The following is a 20,718-nucleotide window of genomic DNA, read 5'->3' as shown; positions in this document are numbered from 1 at the left end:
ACTTGAGTGAGGAGGGAGATGAACTGAGGGTGAGATTGTGAGGCATGGGGAGAGGAAGAGTGACTGCACTACAACACATAAAAGGATGATCGGTAAGGATATATTCACATATTTACTAATACCATGCACACACTATTGCTTTCACTCCCTTTGATCTCAGCTTGGGAAAGGGAAGAGGCGCACTGTAAGATAATTAAATATATACGAAAAGAAGGACCATTACATCACTTTTAGATAATACACACACACACACACACACACACACACACACACACACACACACACACACACACACACACACACACACACACACACACACACACACACACACACACACACACACACACACGTACGTTTCTCCTGGTAGTCCGTCGATGTCAAGGAGGACGTCTTCACTTAGTGAAGAGACCTGCTCAAATAATTGATCAAGGTGGAAAGAAAGGTGCGCTGCCCTCATTACCACCATCTTGATTCCCTGAGCCTTGTATCGGGTGGCGTGGGAGCTACAGGATGATTAAGAGACGGTCAGGGCTGCAGGGCCTGCAGGTGTAGACGTTTCAGGATACTCCCCAAAGAAATGACTCCCGGAGTCTCTTGAAACTAGTTTCAAAACACTCCCCAGTCAGTTAAAGTTAGTTAGACAGCACTCCCCAGTCATCTGAAACTGGTTTCGGATGACTCCCCATCAGGTTTGAATGACTCCCATTATTAGATGAAAAAGATTTATTCATGTTTTCTCCCATCCAGAACCTTATCACTCATCATGTGCACATTACACACTAAGAACTACCACGTATGTATGACCGCCTAATATCGTGGAGTCCCACCACGCCTTTTGAGATCAAAGTTTTTCCTTTTCCTCGATGGACTGTTCTAACAGAACTGAAGAATTCTTACGTGTGTTTTGTGTAGAACTGAGACAACTCACGCCACACACTTCATCCCTCGGCTTACATCCCTTACTGGTTACTGCTGGGTGAACAGGAGCTATGCATTAAGAGGCTTGCCACTCTGTCTCACTTCGCCTGGGACTCAACCCGGTCCCTCTTATGAGCCCAGTGTGCTGACTACTGCACCCCGCGGAACACACTTACACATGTGCTAATAGTATGACATCCACTTTTCTTTCATCTCATCTCAGGTTAAGTTAAGGAAGGGAAGGGAAGGAGTAGAACGCACACACACACACACACACACACACACACACACACACACACACACACACACACACACACACACACACACACACACACACACACACACACACACACACACACACACACACACACAAAACCATTATTTGTGGAGGAAGTAAGTTTGGAATATACGTAATACCTTCAACTAAATACCACACACACACCTTTAGTATTACTGCGCCATCCACTTCTCTTTGATCTCGGCTTAAGGAAAGAAGAGGAAGGTAAGGGAAGGGAAGAGAGGAAAGAGGAGGCGCACTGTAAATAAGATTGTGTTCCGAGGAAAGATTGCACCACCCATAAGATTGATGATGGCTTAAAGGTGTGCGTACATCATAGCAGGTTGAGGAATTACCTTTGGCCTTCACCTCACGAGGGTATTAGTGCAGCGGTAGGAGCAGCAGCGGCAGCAGCAGTGTGTCGGGAGATCAGTGACGCGTGAACAGTGCAAGTGGAAAGGCGAAGGGAGGTGACGCGGTGGGCTGTTGTTGTGTCTTGCCTTGTTTGATGACGTTATGAGGTGTGTGTGTGTGTTTGTTTGTGTGTGTGTGTGTGTGTGTGTGTGTGTGTGTGTGTGTGTGTGTGCGAGCACATTTCAAGGGTACGAAATAGAGTGATGTAATAGCTTGAGTAAGGCTGCACTTTCAAGGTCATAGGAGAGAGAGAGAGAGAGAGAGAGAGAGAGAGAGAGAGAGAGAGAGAGAGAGAGAGAGAGAGAGAGAGACTACTTCTGCTACTTCAGGAAAGATTATACTCTCAACCGCCACAGGTACTAAACAAAAGCAAGTAAGGACAAGATAATGAAAGATCTACCCACCTGTAAGACTCACGATGATTCATTTCACGAACCTTTTACAGTAAAACTCACCATGCAGAATAGCCAGGAAACACACACACACACACACACACACACACACACACACACACACACACACACACACACACACACACACACACACACACACACACACACACACACACACACACACACACAGAGTCAGTCCCCATCCAAGTCTACAGAAGATTCAGGCCGCAACACAGGCGACTCTCTTAAGACAGCGATCGACCCAGCACGGCACAGCAGGGGAGGCCTCGTTCTGCTCCTTACAGTGGGACAAGGAAGACACAGACTCGAGTTTCTCTAGTGCGAGGCGTCAGTAGCGAGTCCCCTTTCCCCGTGAGACATAGAACCCCTCCCTTGCTTACTCCTCAAAGGGCTCTTCCCATACATACATACGCACATACACATACATACATATTCCCTCCTACACACTCCTTGCCCTCGCCCTCTCCTCCCCATCGCCTCTCCCTGCTCCTCACTCACCGCGCCTCCGCCTGCACTCCATAATTAAAGCATTCTCTTGATCCTAAGACGATTAAGGTGATAAATTCCTCTCATTAATGTCACTCCTGCCTGGTAATCTCATGTCACTAGAGCTAAGAGTCATGGTTGGGGTGGCGACACACACACACACACACACACACACACACACACACACACACACACACACACACACACACACACACACACACACACACACACACACACACACACACACACACACACACACACACACATACACACAGGTCGTTAAATCTGAAGGTCTCCCAGGGTTAAAACTCTCAACTTTTTGGCTTTTATAGTTTCCTCTCAGGTTGATTCAGATGTTAAGTTGAAGTTTAATCTCGCAATACTCGACTGATATCTTCAAGAGGATTTGAAACTTTTTTTATTTTTTTAGTACCAGGAGTTTTGATTTCTGGTCTGTGAAGTTGTCTGAGGCTGCTGAAGTAAAGGAAGCGTTGTATAATCATTTGATGGTAAAGGAATTGAACGGGATCTATAAATCACTACCTCTTTTATTACTTTTTTTTTCCAAACTTGAAAAGAAAAAAGTGTTGTAAGTAAGACACGATTGAAAAATTGTCTGCTCCAAGTTTAAGAATATTACTTAAGGACACGATGGAAAAAAAAGAGCTGTTACAGGATTATTTGCTAATACCACCAAGATCTGCACAAGCACAATAGAAAATATATATTGCAAATTTTAGAGTATAAATTTCATAAAGGCGCGATAAGAAAGGTCTGTCACTGGTGTTAAAGTAAGATTTTCACAAAGACGCGATAATTAAGGTCTATTGGAAGTAAGACAATGAAAATAAGGTCTTTTGCATCTTCTAGTATAAAATCTTAACCAAGAGAATATACACGATGAAAAATTTTGTTGCAGGTCTTAGAATTACAAGTAAGATGCGATAGAAAAGATCTTGCAAAGATAAGAATGTAATTTTAACCCTTTTAATACTATGACACGTTTCCATACTCATTCTTCTTATTATTTAGTGATTGTATACCGATGAAAATAGTGAAGACTGTGGCCATTAATCTTCTGACCTCCATAGACCCTTCCCAATGTCAATAAAATGGTCTTATCGTAATCAGATATCAAGGTAAAAATGTGTCCCAGTACTGAAGGTTTAACAACGAGAGAGTAATCTAATCAAACATACCCGCACTTGGAGTTTTAATTTCGTTCAGTTCAATTATACATGATCATTTGAGTGGTGAGGTCTCGTGTTGTGGCGCCATTAACAGGGGAGGCGTTGGTTGTAGAAGAGGAACATTGCCCTGAAGATGAAGCTCAACAAGTATATGCATGAATATTTGTTTACTCATGATTACTGTGCACTTCACTATAATTCATTCAGTGGCAGGGTGTGTTGTGCTCCCTAAGGGTGGGGGGAGGAGGAGGAGGAGGAGGAGGAGGAGGAGGAGGAGGAGGAGGAGGAGGAGGAGGAGGAGAAGAAGAAGAAGAAGAAGAAGAAGAAGAAGAAGAAGAAGAAGAAGAAGAAGAAGAACAAGAACAAGAACAAGAAGAAGAAGAAGAAGAAGGTCACCAATGATCAGATGACTTGTGTATTTGAAACTGTCAGCTGAAAATCATATAACTCCTTTACCTGGCAGTTCCTTTGCTTACTTTTCCTTAGCTTACTTTTCTCTTTTCACTGCGACGCGAAACAATGAACAACACCAGAAGCAATGCATGAAATCTTTATAAGCATTGACAAGAAAGTATAGCGATGGAAAGGAGAACATTTTGTAATTTCTTTCCGGTTCAAATGTTGGGTGTGGGTGTAGAACAAGAAAAAGATGTCCCAGAGTGATTGGTGACTTGGAAAAGGTGTACCAAATGGCATTCGAACCATTAAAAGTTGAGGGATTAGAAAAATAAGTAAGGAAAACTGCAAGAACATAAAATACTCTTACATACTCGTATTTCCACACATCATCCCTACACATTAACTTACTTAATATTTTAATCTCTTCAATACCATGATGTGTTTTCATATTTATTCTGCTTGATGATTTTTGCAGCTTCAGATTTATATGGGTCTTAGAATAGTGAAGACTCTATGGCCATTCATCCTCTGATCTCCATATACCGTTGCTAATGTCAATAAAATCGCCTAATCATACACAAAATATCTAGGTAAAAAATGCGTCTCAGTACTGAAGGGGTTAATCTCGCGTTTTGATATTTATTCCCCTTACGACTTGGTGATTTTATGCAGCTTCAGAAACTTATGTGGGGGAATAAAATAGTGAAGACTGTGTCCATTAATCCTCTTACCTCCATAGACCGTTGCTAATGTCAGTAAAATCGTCTAATCATACACAAAAATCTAGGTAAAAAATACGTCTCAGTACAGAAGGGGTTAATCTCTTCAGTACCATGACGCGTTTTCATATTTATTCCCCCCTTACTATTTGGTGATTTTATACATCTTCAGAAACTTATGTGAGGGATTGAAATAGTGAAGACTTTGACCATTTATCTTTTTACTTTCTAATGTCAATAAAATCATAGTCATACCTAAATTCCAAGGTAAAAATGCGTCTCAGTACTGAAAGGGTTAAAGTTTCACATCAACTACGCCTTGAAAACCTGATTACTGACTCGACTCCATGACTCGACTCCATCCATATACCACTCTATTTGAGAACCAATTTCTTCGTATCTCCTTTAAAATCTAACATCATCGAACTCGTAAAACTCAACACACACGAGGGAAAGACCGCTCTTAACTCACAGCCATCCATTGCCTCCACTGTAACACAACCTGATGGCGCCATTACACGTTACAGTGGTGGCAGTAATGTAGCTTGTAATGGAAAGGGAACACGAGTACACGCTGATGGCATAACTCGTGTGTGTATTTCCAGTGTATAATGTTATGATGTGTTATGATGAGTGGGAGTAATGTTAGAGATGGTGATGATGGCTCTTCCTCCTCCTCCTCCTCCTCCTCCTCTAGATGTTGCTGTTCTTGATCTTGTTGTTTTTATTCTTTATTTCGTTCTTCTTGTTCGTGTTCTTGTTCTTGATATTGTTTTTGTTTCTGCTATCGATTTTGTTCTTTATCCTCTTTTTTCTGCTTCTTGTTCTTGTTCTTCTTGTTCTTCATGTTCTTTTCTTGTTCTTATTCTTGTTCTTGTTATTGTTCTTTTTGTTCGTGTTCTTATTCTTTTTGTTATTTTTTGTTGCTGTTGTTGTTGTTCTTATTAATCACCTCCTCCTCCTCCTCCTCCTCCTCCTCCTCCTCCTCCTCCTCCTCCTCCTCCTCCTCCTCCTCCTCCTCCTCGTTTGATGTGAAGTGGTGTATTGCGCAGTGTCTTCCTCCTCATCTCATTTGTTCTGTAATTTCCCTCCCGTGTTGCTCTCCGGGGGGCACACAAGATAATTTACTGCTGGTATTTTTACTCCGCATTATGTAAAGGTGCGCAGAGGAGGTTTGGTGGTGGTGATGGTGATGGTGGTGGTTGTAGTGGTGGTGGTGGTGATAGTGGTGGTGGTGATGGTGATGGTGGTGGTACTGTTTACTGGTATTACTGTTATTGCTACTGCTACTAGTGCTACTACTACTACTACTACTACTACTACTACTGCTACTGCCACTGCCACTGCCACTGCCATTGCCATTGCCATTGCTATTACCATTGCCACTGCTACTGCTACTGCTACTGCTACTGCTACTGCTACTGCTACTGCTACTGCTACTGCTACTGCTACTGCTACTACTACTACTACTACTACTACTACTACTACTACTACTACTGCTACTGCTGCTCACCACCACCACCACCACCACCACCACCACCACCACCACCACCACCACCACCACCACCACCACCACCACCACCACCACTACAACTACTACTACTACTACTACTACTGCTGCTGCTGCTGCTGCTGCTGCTACTACTACTACTACTACTACTACTACTACTACTACTACTACTACCACTACCTTTGAGCGCCTAATGCAGTGTTTCCCAACCTTTTCGCAGCGATTACCCAAAAATACAATTTCACAATCATCCATTACCCCAATGAACAAATACTCGTAATATAGGAAAAAAAGTAACTGTATTTCATACTTCAAAAGCAGACAAAATAGAAACTATGCAACACAATAATGCAAATCTATAATACGAAAAGAAGTAATTTTAGTTCATACATAGAAAGCAGAAAAAATTAATAGAAATCTTCATTGAAATTATATGAAAATGTAAACTGATTGCCTCATCCCATGCCAAACATCCATTACCCCAAAAATATGGGGTCATTACCCCACTGGGGTAATTTACCCCTAGGTTGGGAACCACTGGCCTAATGTGTAAAGAAAGGAAGCAGTCTGGCGTCGCCTTTCCTGACACAAGAAAGATATTAGTCTATGCACGGATGTAAATATCCTCAAAGGCTTCATTCACCATTACGGCTCACCATCCAGTCTTTCCTTACTCTTTGTCCCTCCTACACACACACACACACACACACACACACACACACACACACACACACACACACACACACACACACACACACACACACACACACACACACACACACACACACACACACACACACACACACACACACACACACACACACACACACACACACACACACACACACACACACACACACACACACACACACACACACACACACACCTCTTACATAATTTCAAAACCATTACTTATTTTCTTTTATTTATTTTTATTTATTTATTATTATTATTATTTTTTTTGCTAGTGATGCTTTGTGTTTTATTCTTATTGGCGAAGAAAAAAAAAAAAAAACACCTGAAATACTTAGTGATTGAATACATGAAGTTACATAGTACATGGTGTGGGTCTGTAGTGTTTTGTTGGGAGATTCTCAGCGTTACTAGATCCATTTGTCAGTCTGAGCAAATGTATTAAGTCTAAGGAAACATATCGGTGTTTTTTGGTCCACGTTTCCTCTGAGTCCTTTTTATCCACCATGTGCTAGAATAGTCCGACACAGTGCTTCCTTCCATCAGTCTATTCATTTCAGCTTTTTTTTTTATTTTTTCGTAATTCACTCTACTTAAATTATACTTGTTCGAATAGACTGATGGTGTATGTAAGTTTATCAGTCTTTCCCGTCTCAGTCTCCTTCGCTTTACCTAAACTCGTTCTGTTCAGTCTGCTTATGAAAACAAAGGAGTCTGAACAAATCTAGCTTTCTATTGAACTTCAGTCTCCTTACCTTTACTTACTTTACTCACTCGTTCTATTCAGTCTACTTAAGAAAAACAAATGACGGTCTGAGTGAACCTAACAGTCTATATCACACCTCAGTCTTCTTCGCTTTACTGGCAATCAAGTGGACCTTTTCTTTTATAGTTTTTGTTGCCCTTGGCCAGCTTCCCCTCATCCATAGAAAAAAAAAGAATATTAAACTCGTGCTACGGACATAAACTGACAGTCTTAAGTGAATGAATTGATTTATTATGATTCGTGCCTGTGTCCTTTTCTCTACTTACATTGCCATGCTAATCTAAGTAAATGTACTAACCTTTTTCACCTCCGTCTCTTCGCCTCACTGACTCTATTAAAAACTCCCCATTCTTGTCCCGGCAGGATGGGCTCTGGGTGGGCGGTGGCGGTGACGGTGGTGGGCGGGGCGAGCATCGTGGCGCTGCTGGGTCTGCTGGGACGCTACCTGGGGGTGTGGACGTGGGCCCTGGCGTGGGTGAGGGCCGCCAGGGAGGAGAAGGTGCACCTCTGCAGGACTGACCGGAACACCAGTACACGAAGTTACCTGGTGAGTGTGTGTGTGTGTGTGTGTGTGTGTGTGTGTGTGTGTGTGTGTTATTCTACTTGTTTTAATATGTGGATTTCTATTTTTATCTTTGTTAATTAATATCTGACCCGATTGCTGTAAGGGATATTTTTGTGTGGTTTTGCTCTTTAGATATGCGAGTGTTTGGATGAGAGAGAGAGAGAGAGAGAGAGAGAGAGAGAGAGAGAGAGAGAGAGAGAGAGTATTTTTTCCTACCTGTGTGTTTATTCAACTTTTATGCATGTGTGTGTATTTTTGTATACTTGTATTGGACATAGCAAAATAATCCTAAAAAAAACTCTACATTTCCTTCTCTTGCCGAACGCATAAAAAAAAAAATATATATATAATAATAAAAGAATTACCTCAATAAAGAAAATAGCTACAAATTTTTCACCACTTCCTCAGTAGTGTAAGGAAAAACAACGCTCTATACCTTGGACACATACTAATAACTAAGGCAGAAAGTCACACGTAATACCTTCCTGTTCTTGTTCTCGTACCTAAAGCTTCCTCAGTGATTGGCGTGCTTAGCGGTTCCTCTTGTAGTGACCTCCCCGGGTGAGATTAGCGCGGTCACTCCAGGGTTGTCTCGTCGCCGCTATATAGACACGTGTATCATTATAAACAGCAGACTACGAAACAACCTTGCTTTACTTATCCATCCTTGTCCTGGCTAGAGTGAACACTACCCTCTCCTTTAAATGTTGTTCTATCTTGAATGAGAAGACCAACATCCATCAGCGCCTCAGATAATATTTAGTTTTTCTCTCTTTAGATTATATGTTGATTTTTGTTTAAATGTATTTCAGTAAGTCTATTTAGTCGAATATTCTTTGTGGACATGTCATCCTTCGTCTCTATATAGTCGGTCAGTCTCCAAATTATCTGTTCTCAAGTACTATATATGTGATCGATATTCCTCTAGACATCCCTTATTACGCCTATGTGGTCGATGTATCTGACAGGTTTCCCACATCACGGTCTGTCACACATATAGCAAAACTCGCGATAAAAATAGCAACATAGGGAGTCAAATCATTAGAGCACACATCAAAGTAGTACTAATAACATTCAAATAATACTTCATATATTCAGTTAAACTTTCCAGTGACGGTAGGTCAAACGAAAAGAAAGAAGACCCACGTATAATCGTTTTAATGCTCTTAAGTACTGGGACACATTTTCATATTCATTCTACCATCTATTTTGGTGGTTTTATACAGCTTCAGGAACTTGTGTGGGGATTAAAATAGTGAAGATTGTGGGCTTTCATCTTCTGACCTCTAAAGACCGTTCGTAATGTCAATAAAATCGTTTGATCATACCCAAAACTCAAGGAAAAAATGCGTACTGGTTCTGAAGGGGTTAAATATAGTAAAAAGCATCGTTTTAGAATGGTTCTGTACAGGACTATATTTATCAAGCCAAAGGGGACAGAAGTGGCGGTGTCTGGCATGTACAGTACAGTACACCCCTACTGAGAGCAGACTAATTGAACGGGGAGCGATATACAAGACCCTCTTCATCCCAAACCACTGAGGGAGGAATCGCTTGCATCATTCAGCAGTTTACTGGTGTCACCTCCCGTGGATGTTCAGTGGTAGTGATGACATGAACATAACGTGGCTGTCTGTGCTGCACTGCCCTAATTGTTCACCCTTAACTCCTTCATTACTGGAACGCTTTTTCTTACCATGAGTTTTGGGTACGATTAGATTATTTTATTTATATTACGAACTGTCTATGGAGATTAGAAGATTAATGGCCAAAGTCTTCACTATTTTAATCCCCACATAAGTGTCTGAATCTGTATAAAATCGCTAAATAGTAAGCAGAAAGAATATGGAAACGCGTCATGGTTCTGGAAGGGTCAATACTGGCAGGTCATGAAGGCAATAAAGCCATAAGAACATCAATTGATATGATGATGAGAGGTGAAAACACAAGTACATGAAATAGGAAACGGCAAGAATCCACAAGGCCTTCACGTGCCGATATACAAATGAGTAATGATTGGTGTGAAGTTGGAGCCTCGTGCAGTGGTGATAGTAGTAATGATGGGACAAGAATGGGACGTAAAGTAAGGGAAGCTCCAACAATATGTGAAGACTATAGCCCGTATTTATCTCGCCACGACCATTTTCCAAGACTACAGAGAGGACTAGCGGACTTTTCAAGTGTGCGTCACCAGTTCGTAATGTAGAAATCTTGTCAGTCTACTTCTAGAACTTTAAAAACACCTTAAAAACCTCTGTAAATTTAAATAAAAGCCTTTTGAAATGGTGGATCCCATAAATGTTTGAGAATACGAGCTTATACCTGGCAGTCACTGTATATGAATAAGCAACGTCGTTGATTATGAAGGTAGAGGCTCGTGCAGTAGTGATGGTAGTAATGATGAGACGTAACATAACACGATATAAAGGAAGCTACAAGTAGAGGCTCGTGCTGTAGTGATGGTAGTAATGATGAAACGTAAAATAACACGATATAAAAGAAGCTACAAGAAACCATCGCATCCACACGTAGCGATCACTGATAATGGCTTAACTTGAGTAAATAAAAATGCTTCTGACAAATAATCCCTCTTAGATTACTCGTCGTCCTCATTTATATCAGTATTGTCATCTGCTTCGCCTTGACTTGTATGATAATTTAAGTGTAGAAGTACCTCACGTTATGTAATTCAATGCGGGACGGAAAGCATGGAGGGGATGGAGTGGAGCTTAAGTGAATGAAAGCCAGGGAGAGAGAAAAAAGAAAAGAAAGAGAGATCATCGTGTGAGAGAGAAAGAGTGAAGTGGTTTGATCTTCCGTAATGCAAAAAGGAAACACAGTAATGGTGAGGCGAGGCGAGAAGAGGAGAGGAAGGCCGTGGCAAAAAAAGAAAAAAAGAAAAAAAAAAAGTTAAACCATGCAAGGAGAGAAAAAACAAAGCAGATAATTGGAAAGGAAGTGTGAATGAAAGCGTTTAATCTTCAATACATGGACGAAACTTAGCGATAATGAGGAGGATAAGAGAAGGAAATGTAGGAAAGATGATAATAATAGGAAAGAGAGAGAAAAAAAACTTTCTTTCAATTTTGCTTTGTCGAAGGTAAGGAATTCATGTGTTTTTTTTTGTTAGTTTCCTTTATATGTTTCTTTTTACGATATTATGATGGTATTTTGTGTTTATTTATTTGTTTGATCTACTTGTATTGAATTTAAACTCTCTGCATGTGTGTGTGTGTGTGTGTGTGTGTGTGTGTGTGTGTGTGTGTGTGTGTGTGTGTGTTTGTGTTTGAATGTTTGTGTGTGTGTTCGCTCGCGTTCTCTGTCTGTCTTTGTTTGCCCGTTTCTATGTATGTATGTGTGTATGTATGTATGTATGTATGTCTGTGTATGTGTGTGCGTGTGTCTGTGCGCGTGTGTTTGTATCTATGCTCTCTCTCTCTCTCTCTCTCTCTCTCTCTCTCTCTCTCTCTCTCTCTCTCTCTCTCTCTCTCTCTCTCTCTCTCTCTCTCTCTCTCTCTCTCTCTCTCTCTCCTTCCTCGTCCTCTCCTCTCTCCTCCTCCTCCTCCTCCTCCTCCTCCTCCTCCTCCTCCTCCTCTTCCCTCGCTTCTCTATTACATCACAATACAACATTTCTATTAATTTATTTTTTCCTGAACCGATAAAAACAAAATTCCTAATGAAACTGTATATACTTATTTATCTACTTACTCTTATTTATTTCTGCAGTGTTATATTCCAATACCAACCCTGTACATTCCCATATTTTAAAGTATATAAACCGTTCCTACTAACAACCACCACCACCACCACCACTGTTGTCTCGCTCTGAGTTGGTGGCGTCTCTTGGGAATGAGAATCAAGATCATGCGTGGAAATAGATTATAAACTGATTGGCTTAGTGCGTCTCGACAACAACAAGGGGGCGTAGGGTGGAGGTTAGGTAGAGGGGAATGGTGTTTATTACGTTGCCTTGTGGAGTTAGGGTTGTCAGAGAGAGAGAGAGAGAGAGAGAGAGAGAGAGAGAGAGAGAGAGAGAGAGAGAGAGAGAGAGAGCTGTACCGTAAGCCAGGATTGAGTTTGTTCTATTTACGAAGCTGCCAGAATTAATTATTTTTTGTGTGGATATGATTTTAAAATCATTTATTTATTTATTTGTTTACCGGTTATGACAATGTGATTCTCGTATTTTCTTTTATCTTTACACGATTCGAATTAGGAAAACAAGACATTATTTACTGGTGACGAAAGATTTGAGCAGCCTTTTTTATTCCTTTTCCGAGTTTGTTTTTGTCCTTGAATCGCTTCTCTTCTGCTTAAAAAAAATAAATAAAAGAATAATAAAAACGATCTCGCCCTTTGGTATCAGCGGAGTCCATTGATCCCTTTATTTAGTCTGAAGAGCGACCATAGCAGTTAATTAAAGGGTGGAGAGGAGGGAGCCGTAACTTTTAGCAAACTTAGTACTACATACATGTGTTTGTGACCCACTTATAGACTTACACTACTACTACTACTACTACTACTACTACTACTACTACTACTACTACTACTACTACTACTACTACTACTACTACTACTACTACTACTACTTCTTCTTCTTCTTTTTCTTCTTCTTCTTCTTCTTCTTCTTCTTCTTCTTCTTCTTCTTCTTCTTCTTCTTCTTCTTCTTCTTCTTCTTCTTCTTCTTCTTCTTCTTCTTCTTCTTCTTCTTCTTCTTCTTCTTCTTCTTCTTCTTCTTCTTCTTCTTCTTCTTCTTCTTCTTCTTCTTCTTCTTCTTCTTCTTCTACTACTACTACTACTACTACTACTACTACTACTACTACTACTACTACTACTACTACTACTACTACTACTACTACTACTACTACTACTACTTACACTGCACTCCATTAAGCCTGATAAGAGTCCATGGCAATTAAAATGTTCGTAAAGGTTAGAAGTAAAAGTTTTGCCACATTGAGTACATACATCTCATAACTTGCGCTATACTTACACTATACATTCGATTGCTTAGGATCCGGCTATGGCAGTCACAAGTATGGTTTGACACCCTTTAGTACCCTTTAGTTTTCATATTCATTCTGGTTACAATTTAGTGATTTTATACAGCTTCAAAAGAGTATGTGGGGGGATTGAAATAGTAAAAAGACTGTCCATGAATCTGCTGACCTCCATAGACCCTTCCTAATGCAAGTAAAATCGTCTAACCTCACCCAAAATTAATGGTAAAAATAAGTCTGAGTACTGAAGGGGTTAAGAGAGAGAGGTTTCAAGACTTTTATTCATTTTTTTTTTTGGGGGGGTAAGTTTCTCAGACCTGCAAAGGGACTGACAACTAAGTAGGCCTTTTTATTTGCCTTTTTTTCTTTTTATGTTACCCTGGACCAGTTTTTCCCTCTTACATAAAGGAAAAAAAGTAATGGAGGATTGAAGTATAAGTTTTAGCTGATTTAGTACATGCATTTGACAGCTCGCTTTTCTAGGAGTGTATCTTTTCATTCAGCTTGCAAAAAAAAAAAAAAAAATAAATAAATAAATGAATAAGATAAAATAGATAAATAGAATAAAATAAATAAATAAATAAAGTAAAGCCATTAATTTTAGTTGATTCAATACACGCATTTTACAATTCGCTTTTCTAGGAGTGTATTTTTTTTTCATTCAGCTTGCAAAAGAAAAAAAAAATAGAATAAATGATAAATAAATGATAAATAGATAAGTAAATAAATGAACTAAAGCCATTATAGTCACATTATTAACTGAGAATGAGGAAAGAATCACAACTTTTATCAAACTGAGTCCATCCGTTCATAACTTGTGCATACGTAGTGATTGTTTCCTGCCGGCCAAATGACCAATTAGAGTTGTTTTTCTTCTCATTAGTGTTGTTTGTACATTCGTCCTATTGTATTGTGTTGGTATTAATCACTTTTAATTGCTCAGTCGGTCAAGTCATGTATCTCTCTCTCTCTCTCTCTCTCTCTCTCTCTCTCTCTCTCTCTCTCTCTCTCTCTCTCTATTTTCAGTCTATCGCATTATTTTTTCTAACGTTTTCTAATTTTTCAGTCATATTAATTTTTTTCTATCTTTTTTTCTATTATTCCATTGGTCGTATAATTTTTTCCTCTCGCTTAGTCATGTTATTTTTTTCTTCCCTCTCACACAATTTTTTTTTTTTTTCCCATCGCTGTGTAAACATGATCGGCGCAGAGTGAGTGGCGTGGCTGTTGACAGGACTCAGGTGGCCAGGAAGTGATAAATAATGTGGAGCAAATACACATCCGTCACTCGTGCAGTAATTAGTCAATCAGGCGCGGCTCCCAATCCAGAGCCACGGGTGTTCGGGGTGACATGACGAGCGCGACACTGGAATGGAGTGCTCTTGTGTTAGGAGGTAACGCTGCTCCGATTCCATTTTTCTTCATATTGGTGGTGCTTCAGGTGTCAGGTGATGTAGCAGAGAGAGAGAGAGAGAGAGAGAGAGAGAGAGAGAGAGAGAGAGAGAGAGAGAGAGAGAGACCATGCACGCTTTGAGGTCTGAGGGGTCTCCAAGCACACGGGTTCGAATCCTGCCCACGGTCCGAGTGTAGGTTGGGCTTCTTCACTCAGGGCAACGGTTTCCTAGCGGGTGGGCTTTGAGATAGGAGGTACCACAAAAAGTATCACCTTTAACCCATAAATACCCGTGAAAAGCCCACATTGTGTAAATAAGAAAAAAAAAAAAGTGAGTGTAGTGACGGGACAGTTACGGTTGACCAGAATCCTCTCACACATAGAACGTCCCAAGCTAACAAGGGCTCACAAGGGCAGCTGTAATAGTGCCATCAGACCTTGGAATACCTTATTAATGTATGGGATAACTTTCTTGGCTTGTGTGCTTGTCATTTTTTGGGGGACTGGAACCTTCATTTGTCCTTTTGTAGCCATTCTTGTTACTTTAGAACAGATTCCTCTCTTAAAATAAACAGAAAACAGGAGGAACTCTTGATAACTGCCAGAACTACTCTCAGGTTTGCAAAGTGATCAAAACAGCAACTACACTAAACGTATTCATCACTCCAAAGTTTAAAACCACCAGTGAGTGAGTTATAATCGAGTCTGGGATTGGGATGTCTGTGTGTAAGATGATCGCCAGGCTTTTGTTCAGCGTTGCATTGTGGTCGAATCAGCATAGACTTAACCCATTCACTACACCAGACTATCACAACGCCTACTAATGAGTCACAGTAAAGTAAATGATGTTTGTAGATGTTGAAGATGATAGGTAGTCATTTCTTGAGCCTTGCGTGGTGGTGAAGCAACACAGACAACCTTTTTCAGTACTTCACGCCCTCAAAACACGTATAACTAATAGAGTCGATAGAGTAAATAGAGTATACAGCTGTGTCAGAAGAACAACTGAATAGATGAATAATTGTAACCTCCTCTAACAGCGAGAGAAAAGTATCGTAAGTTCTGGAATGACTCGTAAAACATAATACAATCGATGCCTGTAGAATGTAAATATTGAAAGGGTTAATAACTAAACTTTCAAGCACCGCTCAATATGCAACACCCAATCCTGTTAATTTTCAGCGCAAGGGAGAGAGAGAGAGAGAGAGAGAGAGAGAGAGAGAGAGAGAGAGAGAGAGAGAGAGAGAGAGAGAGAGAGAGAGAGAGAGAGAAAACCACGGTATCAACAGCACAACCTTAGCGAGTCCAGATGATTAAAGGAGGAGTAAAAGAACAGCCTTGCGAATTTCCCACAGTATGCAACACCCAATCATGTTAATTTTGACCGCAAGGAACATCAGAAAAAGGGAAAGAAAAGATAAAGAAAAAAAAAACATCCACACCATCAACAATATATCCCGTGACAACCTTAGCGAGCCCAGATGAGTAAAGGGGTAACGGACAGCCATGTGGAATACCTTTCTGGTGTTGACTTTTCCGGCAGTCTTGGAAATGCTAGGAAGATAAAGGCAAAAGAAAGAGTCTCCTGGGAGTGGCGGCAGCGGGGACGTGCCTCGGCTGGAATCAGGGTATTGGTGCCGTGCTGCTCTTTTGCCTCGATATTAAAACTCACTTCCACTTCCTTTGTGTACCGGACGAGGAGGCTGCCGACATGCGGGGCGGGGTTGGGCTGGCAGGGGGTGCAGGTGTTGAGGTAAATATACATGCATTCATAAATACGTAGACTCACAGGAAGCTACTTGTACATTGCCGTTGTGTTGTGTTAAGGGAAGTTGTTGTGTTGTTTTGTTTAGTATCCGTTTCGTTGTTCATTTGTTTTATTTTTCGTTTATCTTTTTCTGTTTACTTACTGACTATTTCTTTCTCTGTAACATTTGCAAGGTTTATTTATTTACTTTTATTTCATGTCACTTTGCCTTTTTTTTTTTTCCTGTATTCACAACGTCACGTATTTAATTTTTTTTTTTTTTTGCATTTTATTCATCGACTTTATCTTTCCTGTAATGCGCGCTGCTTCATTCACCAACTTTCATATATCGACTTTCTTCCTCCTCCTCCTCTTTTGTACTCTCATCCTTCCCTCCCTTACTTCCTCACTCTCTCATTCCTTGTACCCTCATCTCCCTCCGCGTACCCTTCCCCCTCACCCGCCCCTTCCGTCCCTCCCTCCCTGTTCCTACCCTCCAGTCCCTCCCTCCCTGTCTGGCACCTTCATCTTTACCTGTGTTCCCCTCCGTCCCTCCCTTTCCTCCGTTCCCTCCCTTCGCTCCGTCCCTCCTTCCACGTCTCCCCTCCCTTCCCTCCCTCCCTCCACGTCTTCCGCGCCGCCCCCGCCGCTCAACCCGCCTGGGCCCCCACAGTTCGACAGTGACCTGGACTGGATCGGGCTGTGGCCACGCACGGGGTCGTACAAGCGCTTCACCAACCTGGACGACCTTCCCAGTGTCCCCAGCATGGACGACTCTATTCGCCAAGCCGACGAGCCAGACCTGCCGCCCCAGCCCCTGCGTCCCGCCCCCGCACCCCCGCCCAGGTGAGTCGCACGCCCATGTTTAGCTCACCCTTCCCTTCCCTTGTCTTGTCTTCGCGTTGGTGTGTGCTGTGGTGTGGTGTGGTGTCTCTAGGGATGTGGTGCTTCTTGGTATACGTTAAGTCCTCACACAATAGGAAGTGGGGAGTGTGTGTGTGTGTGTGTGTGTGTGTGTGTGTGTGTGTGTGTGTGTGTGTGTGTGTGTGTGTGTGTGTGTGTGTGTGTGTGTAAGGTGTTTGTAGTTAGCTGTGTACAAGTAGCAATACAAACTCTGTGACCTTTTGTAGAGATTGTTTTCGTGTGTGCTTGTGTGCGTTAGTGTGCCTGTGTGTGTGTGTGTGTGTGTGTGTGTGTGTGTGTGTGTGTGTGTGTGTGTGTGTGTGTGTGTGTGTGTGTGTGTCGGTGTCGGTGTCGGTGTGTGTAAGTTCAACGTGCGGTGCTATACAGACTCCACGACCTTCAGTGCAAACCTCCGTGACCTATACAAACCCAGTCACTTTGCAGTCCTGTAGCGCGGTGACCTTGTCGGGCTCAGGGGTCATTGTGGTCACGGGAGAGACATTTGGGGGAAGTATTCAGTCACTCTGTCTGACACTCTTCTTGAAGGCGTCTGTCTCTTGCTTAACCCCTTCAGTACTGGGACACATTTTTATCTTGAGATTTGTGTACGATTAGACCATTTTATTGACATTAGGAAGGGTCTATGGAGGTCAGAAGATTAATGGCCACAGTCTTCACTATTGTAATCCCCCACACAAGTTTCTGAAGCTGTACAAAATCACTAAATAGTAAGCAGAATGAATATGGAAACGCGTCATGGTACTCAAAGGGTTAAGTCTTCCCCTCTACTTTTTTCGGTTAGAGAGAGAGAGAGAGAGAGAGAGAGAGAGAGAGAGAGAGAGAGAGAGAGAGAGAGAGAGAGAGAGAGATGATTTATATAGTAAGGCATTGCAGCATCGTAGTCATATGGCGCCGCTATAAGATGTTAAGAGTTCCTTGAATTGTGGCACAGGAAGATAAAAAAGTTGAAATTTATAGTGGAGGAAAGTAAAGTGTTAGAATAGAGTGTAAGAATTGAGTGGAGAGACAGAAGAGGTGGAAATTCATAGACATCGTTAGACTAAAGAACAAAAGTTGAATTGGCTCAGTGTTAAAAAGGAAAAAGAAAAAAAAAAAGGAGCATCAGTTTTCCCTTTAGAGAATGCTACCAATTGCTCAGTGACTCAGGAGTGTTGGTGTGACCGGGAGCGAGTCACGACCGTCCTCTCTCACAGTCACGGTTCACTTGTTTTTGTCACGTATTCTCAAACAGTGTTGCCTCTCGGAAGGAATGTTTTCAAGGGCCACAGAGATGATTCCTTTGGTGATGCAGGGTGTTCCTCAAGTTATCACGAGTTTCAAGACACTTATCCTCTGTTTCCGATTAGCCATGTGACTGTATAGGGACCGGCATTTCAGTTGGCTATTCTTCTTTTTCTTTTCTTTTTTTTCCCTTTTGTTATTTTTGTTGCTCTTGCCGATGTCCCTCCTACATAAGAAAAAAATGATGATAAAGAAAACGTACTTTGAAATCAACAATAACTTGCTCTGCAGTTGATGAAAATACTGGAGATTGACCGCGAAACATTTAAGAGTATTGATATTAAACTGTGCTCGTAGGCTGGCATCTTCAGTGAATCATTTTTTTTTCTATTGTTCATGACCAGGAAGCCTTCTTGCACACACACACACACACACACACACACACACACACACACACACACACACACACACACACACACACACACACACACACACACACACACACACACACACACACACACACACACACACACACACACACACACACACACACACACACACACACACACACACACACACACACACACACACACACACACACACACACACACACACACACATTTTCACGCTGCTGTCATCGGTGCTACCCAAACTTTAAGCCTCGGCGTGAGATGCAGCAGCGCCACGCGGAGACACGGGGCTGCTGTAGCAATGCGGCCTCGCGGGATGGCGGCAGGCAGTGGCAGGCCGCGGAGAGCACTGTCAGGCCATGGGGATGGTTTTGGTAAAGTAAGGAATAGAGTAAGAAATTGCGAGGCGTGGTGCAGTCCAAGCGAGGAATGAAACTTTCCCTCTCAACTCCCTTATTACTGACACTCAACACTGGAAAGTACTGCGAGAGGTTTTTAAAAGTGGAGGAACAAAGAAATCTGTCTCATCAATAGGCAAAACATTCAGGAGAGCCCTTATGATAATTTCCGTGGCTTTTGAAACAAGTCCTCGTGTGAGTTTGTAGTGTTTCGAACATACATTAGCTTTCATCCCTTTCACTTTGACACGTGACAATTGGCAGCACCAGAAGCAATGCATGAGGTCTTAAAAAAAAAAAAAAAAAAAAAAACATACGCGAAGATTAGTAATGAAAACGAATAGATGGTACAGTTTCCACCCCGTTCAGAGATTGGATGTAGTGTGAGTGTAGAACAAGTAAAGATGTCTCAGTGATTGGTAATTAGGGAAAGGTGTACCGAGAAGCAGTTAAAGTGTTAAAATGAAGACACAAACCATTACACGCAGCGACACAGCAGAGAGAGAGAGAGAGAGAGAGAGAGAGAGAGAGAGAGAGAGAGAGAGAGAGAGAGAGAGAGACTGGCCGTTCGTGAAAATAGCGATAGAGGAGAGGGAGGGAGAAGAGAGGCAGCATTAGTCTGGATTGCAGGGGACTGGGAGCAGAGAGAGAGAGAGAGAGAGAGAGAGAGAGAGAGAGAGAGAGAGAGAGAGAGAGGAGTTTGCTCTTTAGTTATCGTCATGTTGAGTCTTGTGTGGACAGTGGCGAGGCGAGGAGTGAAGAGCATGGAGACAAGGACTTAGTTGTGTTTGTGTTGCTGTGTTGCTTTGATATTGCATTGTGTTACGCTGTGTGTCATTTCAAAACTGCGTTGTCTTGTGCTACATTTCCTGTGTTATTTTGATACAGTGATACTTTTGTGTTACATTGTTTAATCCTTTCACTGCGTATGCGACAATTCATAGCAATAGAAGTGGTAAAATCTTCATAAAGGTCAACCAGAAAGACAGGAGAAAAAAAAAAAAAAAAAAAAATGGGAATTAAAAGAACAGATTTAGCCATTTTTACCAGTATAAAGCTTGGCGATGGCTGTGGAGCAAGAGGAAAATGTCTGAGTGGCTTTTGATTCGTGGAAAAAAAAAACATGCCAGACATCAGGAAAAGTGTTAATACCATGATGCGTTGTGTTTCTCTTGTATATTGCGTTGTTTTGTGTTGCGTTTTCCATGAGTGTGCTGTGGAAGACAATGAAGCGAGCCACGGAATGAGATGAACCAAAGGGGAGAAAGAAATACA

The 20,718-nt window shown here is 41.7% G+C and overlaps 1 protein-coding gene across 1 annotated transcript in view; it reads left to right on the top strand.

Moving 5' to 3' along the window:
* Positions 1-20,718, top strand: part of LOC123520145 (mucin-19-like) — a 182,134-nt gene that overhangs the window by 31,697 nt on the left and 129,719 nt on the right. The window contains exons 2-3 of the mRNA XM_045282089.1: positions 8,149-8,332; positions 17,164-17,336. Of these exons, the coding sequence (XP_045138024.1) occupies positions 8,150-8,332; positions 17,164-17,336 (356 nt within the window). The 5' untranslated portion in view covers position 8,149. The remainder of the gene's footprint in view (positions 1-8,148; positions 8,333-17,163; positions 17,337-20,718) is intronic.

This window comes from Portunus trituberculatus, chromosome 46, assembly GCF_017591435.1.
Source record: "Portunus trituberculatus isolate SZX2019 chromosome 46, ASM1759143v1, whole genome shotgun sequence".
NCBI lineage: Eukaryota > Metazoa > Arthropoda > Malacostraca > Decapoda > Portunidae > Portunus > Portunus trituberculatus.
The sequence above is the reverse complement of the archived record's forward strand: the minus strand, read 5'-3'. Positions and strand labels throughout refer to the sequence as shown.